Here is a 6,000-nt window from a genome sequence, read left to right as displayed (position 1 = left end):
ATCTGCTGGCCTCTATTGTTAACATAACCGATACGTCTGTTTTTAGAACTACTATTGAAGGATGCATTTGTTAATCCGCACTTTCAATTTTTTAAAGATATTATTATGCCCTGTTATCTGCACATGCTATGTATTTTGATCCATTCCCTTCTTTAACGCCTTCGGGCATTGAATTAAGGTAAAATAAATAAATAAATAAATAAATAAATAATTGCGATGCGAGGCATAAGCATTGGTCGTGTATTTGGGACACGGGACAACGCGGTACTCCAGCGTAGTATCAAACAGGAACGTCGCATGGAAATCAATTGCTTTAACAGCCGCACGGCAATACTCGAGAGAAAAGTATCTACGTGAACGACATAAGGTCAGAAAGCGCTCGAGGAACACAACGTTTCGCAACAAAAACTGTATTAGCACAAGAAATAAACAAAATGAACGGCCAGTAAAGTCAGAAAAGAATAGGTTGACAGTTACTAGGGATAGCAAGTTTCCAAAACATATGTGTCGCAGAGCTCACTTTATTTTCTAGAAAGGAGATCAAAAATTGGTTAAGCTCCTGTGACACATATTGTGAAGTGGCGCGCAGGATTCTCCGGTGCAGTTCAGATTGTGCGGTGAGGAACGTTAGGGTGCTCCTCTGATCCCACCGTCCACATCTGTAACGTGGAACAAGATTTCAAACTTCATGTTTCCGTCTCGGAGGAAGCCGTTATCCTTCAGCGAGGAAATGTCTGTAGTAAATTGGAGGTGGAAGTGTGGCAATGAGGAGTCATCGCGGTTGCAGTAACAACGCTCGGCAGCGGGAGTCAACTTACGTCGATAGGGTCCTGCTGGATGCCTCGCGTACACTGTCCAGAAAGGCGGCCAACACTTGGATTCCACCATCATCCCGTTAAACTTGATCTTCAGAACGAGGTCAGCTGCACAATCGCCGTACTTCCAAACAGCAATATTAAAGTGCGTGTCCGCCATGTGCGGCACCGTAATCTCGGCAAACATTCTTCTGTCTCCCGGCCACTGAATGATTTCCTCAATGTTTTCCAGGATCAGACGATATATCACCAACCCATCTTTTTTAATGAGCTTGGGTATCGACTGCGCACTGGTCAAACGCCGAACGTCACGGTACCAAGGCTCACAACTGGCAATGACACGGCTGGAATCAGGCTTTGGGAAAGTTTGCCGCGAGTGTTCCAGGTGGGCTAAGTGTTCACACTTTCGACGTATCTCATCTTCTTGTTCCGAGCGCAACGACAGCGACCTCGACATGCCGTCTTCGTCCACTGGATTTTCCCGAGACGTCCGCTGGTGCGACACTGTCGATGAAATCGTGCCGGTGATTTGTTCCATGTCGGCCTTTAAGTTGTTCTCGCATGCTCCGAGCTCGCGAGTGAACCTGGCTTCCTGGTTTCTGGCTTGTTCTGTAAGCTCATTCAACTGACTCTGAATCACTGGCAGCAGCTGGTCGTGGTTGAGGCATCCCAGCATCGCCTTGACGTCTTCAAGGGCAGCGTTCACGTCTTCGAGTGTCACTGCTGTAGGTTGCGTGGACTCTGTGATCGCAGTGGAAACACCGGCACTGCATCCGGCCGCGTAGTGCGTCGGCAGGTCTCTGTGCTGGACTCCCTCGCCGCATCGCAAACATTCCACGGCGTGAAATGCGCACTCGTTCTCGTAGTGCTCCAGCATGCGGTCCATGGTGCCCGTGTACTCGCAGCCGTGCGCTTCGTTCCAGCAGTACACCTTAATGGAAATTAAAATATATAAATAACACAGAGTAAAATTTTTGGACGATAAACTATTTTTAATTAAGGCGCCTTCTATAGCTGTCCCTAACTTTTAGAACACATTTTTCCATGAATTACGATGTGAACCAGCGTTATCGCGAGATTCTTTGGGGAAGCAAATGTGCTCAAAATCAACAACCAGTATATGTCACTGTCTAAACATTAAAGATGCATCAAACACGAATACTGGGTCAAAGTGAATCGCCTAATTATACTTCTAAATACCAAGACAGCTACTCCCACACAAGAGTCAGCCTTGGTAAGCGACACTGAGGAAGAATACGCCCACTGTTGAACTATTCTTCCAGCTCCAAAGTTATCTACGAGGACAGCAGCATTCTTGTGCAGTGGAGACCGCCATCTCCTTTTCGGTTGCTCCTCAAATAGATGCTGTCACCCACTACGGGCAAAGATAGCGGTTAGAGGCCGGTTGCGAGGGAGTTGGGGGGAGTAGTTGAGGTTGACGAATAATGTCTAAAAGTAAAATTTTGCAGAAATGGTAGTCTTTCAGAAGCAACACTATCTTTTAGAAGAATAACTAGTAAATTTATTTCGTAGTGGACCCAACCTCGTATTTGTCGTTTCAGTGCAAATTTCAAGCAAAAGAAGAATAATGTTTGCATACAAAGTGATTAACTATCACTGAATTATCACTGAAATGAATAATTATTACCAGTTTCACTTTGAATTTAGCGCAGAAACGACAAGCCCAAAACGTCAGTGTGACGTCGCACATTTCAATGTATTGCCTTTTTGTTATTTCTCTCTTATGTGTACACTAAGAAATAAGTAAATACGGAGTTCTAACAGAATATTTCACATCAGCCTAGAGTCATTTAGTGACGATGAACGAAACGAGAACAAGGTGAAAGCAGAAGCCAACGTTATAGTTGGGAACGACAAAGAAAATACAGAGGATGATACCTTATCCATGAGTTAGAGACATTGCAACCAACAGGCATAAACGTTTCAAATGAGCTTTAGAATATATCCGGTAGGCTAAATTTGAAGCTATAGGCAACATTTAGTTTGGTTTCTTAGCGCTTTTTCTGCCTTTCCTTCCTTTCTTGTTTTTTTTTTATTTTTCAGCCGGCGTTTCAGACGCCGTTGACACGCCGGCTAACACGCGGGCGTTGACACGTGATTGGCAGACGGCCGGATCCCTGGCCTTGTGCACAGCACTCCATCATTCTCAATTCCACACGCTAACACAGCTTCGCTCGTTGCCACACCCGCCCGCCTTACGCCCTCTCCCCTTTATTTGAACCCCACCTATTTATGCTGTGGCGGGGGAAGCATAGGTCGCCTTGAAGAAGACGAGTCCACTTGTCGAAACGTTGCCTCTTGCTTTCATCTTGATCTCGTTTTGATCATCATCTTGAATTTTCATCTCCCGCCTTCCCCGTGCTTTCCCTACAGTCAATTTGTGTTGCTCTATTGTGTTAGTTTTGATAGACGCTAAAGAGTAACATTTGGTGAGGGTGAAATTGTGTATTAATGTTCGGCAATGGTACAGGGCCACTCTAATCGTTAGGAGTGCACGTATGCCGCAGTGGAATTATCCGATTACTAATGCATAATTGCCTTCCCCCCCCAAAAAAATATGAAGAAGTGACAGAAATTATTTCTTTGGTCCTCACCATCACGGCGTTTGCTTTCCTGGCCGGGAATTCAGAACCGACGCACTCCCCTTCTTCGAATGGCTCTCGATCCAACGGACACCGACCGACGCTCCCTTCGAGACTGGCTGCGTGGCAAGATTGGCACAGAGCATGCAAGCACGGCAACAGCACCGTCCGTTTTGGGATCATGCGGCAGAGGCCGCACACACGTGAACTGGGAACCTCGTCGACGAACCGCGTCGTTCGCCAGTTGACGCCGGCGACGACGTGGTCGCGAAAACGGTGCACTCGTCCCTGTCCACGATCCGGCATGGCGGTGTCTTCGGGCACGAATCCTACGCGCACATGAGAGCGTGGTGGCCTTCTTTACCGAGCTTATCGCACCTGGGTGGTGTCAGACACTTTGCCCAGATAAGCGTCAACGAGAGATCGAGTGAGCCCTGCACGCACTATCGCGTAGAATGGCGAACTCTTATCGCAGTTATCGCCTCCACGACGCGGCGAGGAACAACTGCTTCGTTACCGTCGGCGACTGCCGTTCCACACATCTGCCGCCGATTCCGCAGCAGCGGACGCATATGCACTGGGCTTGTTCCGTTGACACATACACTAACGCGTGGCGAAATATGGCGAAACGGATCTCCGCGCCTTCTGCCGGCGCACCCATGTTGTCGAGACCGACGCTTCCACGCATGCGCGTTCCTCCGTGACGGCGAGCGTGCATGTCTCCGCGCTTCCTCCTTTCCCGCCGGCGATAACGGGGTAAATGTGCCCCTCCTACGATTGGCGCTGTGGCGGCTTGGAACGGCACGACTTCGTTGACGTAACGGAAATCCACGGTTTGTCTTCGTCTTGGCTGTCTGCCTCTACAGAGCACCTGTTCTGCCACGCTTTCTTGCTAGAGAACGCGCTCCGTTCGTAAAAAGCAGGAAAGAACGAAGCCTAGGCACGAGAAAGCGCAGAGCAAAAATAAGAAAAACAGAATGACTTGTTGCGTTCGCAACCGGGGCGGCCGCTATGCGTCTGCGCCCGTGAGTCGACAAAAAATTTGAAGGATGCTTAACCTGTGCTTTTAAGAGTGGAATGCGATAGCATTGAAAGATCACTTGCTGCTCCTCACGGTTCCCGGCAACTGGAGCACACGTAATTCTAATGTTTACCTGGAAAGGAGCGCCGCTAACGGCGAGCTTTGTGACAGAACCGCGGCCTGTTGTGTGGTTCGCAGAGAGATGGATGGATGTTATGAGTGTCCCCTATCGAACGGGGCGGTGGGTTGCACCACCAAGCTCTTGCTACTATACTACTTAATATCCTACCTACGTTAAACAATAAAAAAAAACACTATCAACTACTGCGCCCATATTTTCTCATCCCTTATTGCGAACTGTGCGATGCGGCGGACGCGAGCGCCAGCTGGATTTGATGCAACGAACCGGGTTCGCCGCTCCGTGGCCCCCGAGATGCCCATTGCGCCGGCGCGCGCAAAATGGCGGACGCCGCGGCAGGTCTGTGTGTGTGTGAAAGGGTTCGTTGGAGTTTTTGCGTAGCATCATTATATTTTTCTGGTATAGTCGGAATCACAATTTATTGTTAGACGTTGGGTCACATTACTAGTATGTGGTATGCAAGAGGAGGTCCCGTATGCAAAGACTGTATCGGGACCTCCTGTACAAGAACAGTTACGACAGTTGACATCTCAAAGCAACAGTAGCTTATAATAAGGTAGTATGCGAGGAGCTGGAAATGAACGTTAAGAGAACAAAATACAGAATTCTATAAACATAATAACAATGTTTAGCTTATCTCATGGTACCAAGAACAATTGTATGGGAAGAAAATACCAGTACTTTATTTACAAGCACATAAAACAAACAAAAACGAAAAAAAGCAAGAAAGAACGGACAAAAAGAAGGAACGGTTACAGTAAATGTTCTATTTGGTCTGTCAATAATAAATGCATTTTTAGTTTCGTTGTGAATCTTGTGTTTTTCATAATGAGAGAGTGTTACATACTGATATCGAAGTGAATTCCACGATTTGTTTACCGTAGTTAGGGCAGATTGTTGGTAAAAGAGAATTGTTATTCAACGCGAATCTGGTGGTACTATGAATTGTCAGGTTAGATGGTGAAAATGTGATCGATGTGGTAGCTCATTATGTAGAGATGTCTAGAAAAAAATACATAGGCTGTATTTAGTGCGCCCAGAAATAGTGAGGATGTTATTCTCGTGTAGTAATGAAGTGGCATTAGAAAAGCGTGCACTACAAGTAATTACTCTGATGGCTCGGTTCTGAACTGTTTGTAGTGACGCAATATGAGCATTACAGGCGTTTGCCTAACGTATCATATCGTAAGTAATGTGAGAGTGGACGAAAGAGTGGTAAAGTAAGAGCAGTGTGGGTACGTGTGAAGTAAGGGCGCGCTTTAATTAAGATGCGTATACCGTAAGCTATTTTCTTTTTCATGTGAGCAATATAATTGTGATATTTCAGATTACAATCAAGTAGGATGCCAAGGAAAGAGGCACATGAACTTGGATGAAGGCAGCGGAGATCAAAACTGATAGGAAGTTATGTTTCGCTGATGT

The 6,000-nt window shown here is 46.7% G+C and overlaps 1 protein-coding gene across 1 annotated transcript; it reads right to left on the bottom strand.

The window, feature by feature from the left end:
* Positions 1 to 477: 477 nt before the first annotated feature.
* Positions 478 to 4,154, bottom strand: LOC139060948 (uncharacterized). Its single transcript, XM_070540305.1, has 2 exons — positions 3,431 to 4,154; positions 478 to 1,746 (listed from the first exon to the last, which is right to left on the bottom strand). Exons 1-2 carry the CDS (start codon positions 3,722 to 3,724, stop codon positions 628 to 630), a joined length of 1,413 nt encoding a protein of 470 aa, XP_070396406.1. The 5' UTR covers positions 3,725 to 4,154; the 3' UTR covers positions 478 to 627.
* Between the last annotated feature and the right edge of the window lie 1,846 nt (positions 4,155 to 6,000).

The sequence above is a fragment of the Dermacentor albipictus genome, chromosome 6 (genome assembly GCF_038994185.2).
Source record: "Dermacentor albipictus isolate Rhodes 1998 colony chromosome 6, USDA_Dalb.pri_finalv2, whole genome shotgun sequence".
Taxonomy (NCBI): Eukaryota; Metazoa; Arthropoda; class Arachnida; order Ixodida; family Ixodidae; genus Dermacentor; species Dermacentor albipictus.
The sequence above is the reverse complement of the archived record's forward strand: the minus strand, read 5'-3'. Positions and strand labels throughout refer to the sequence as shown.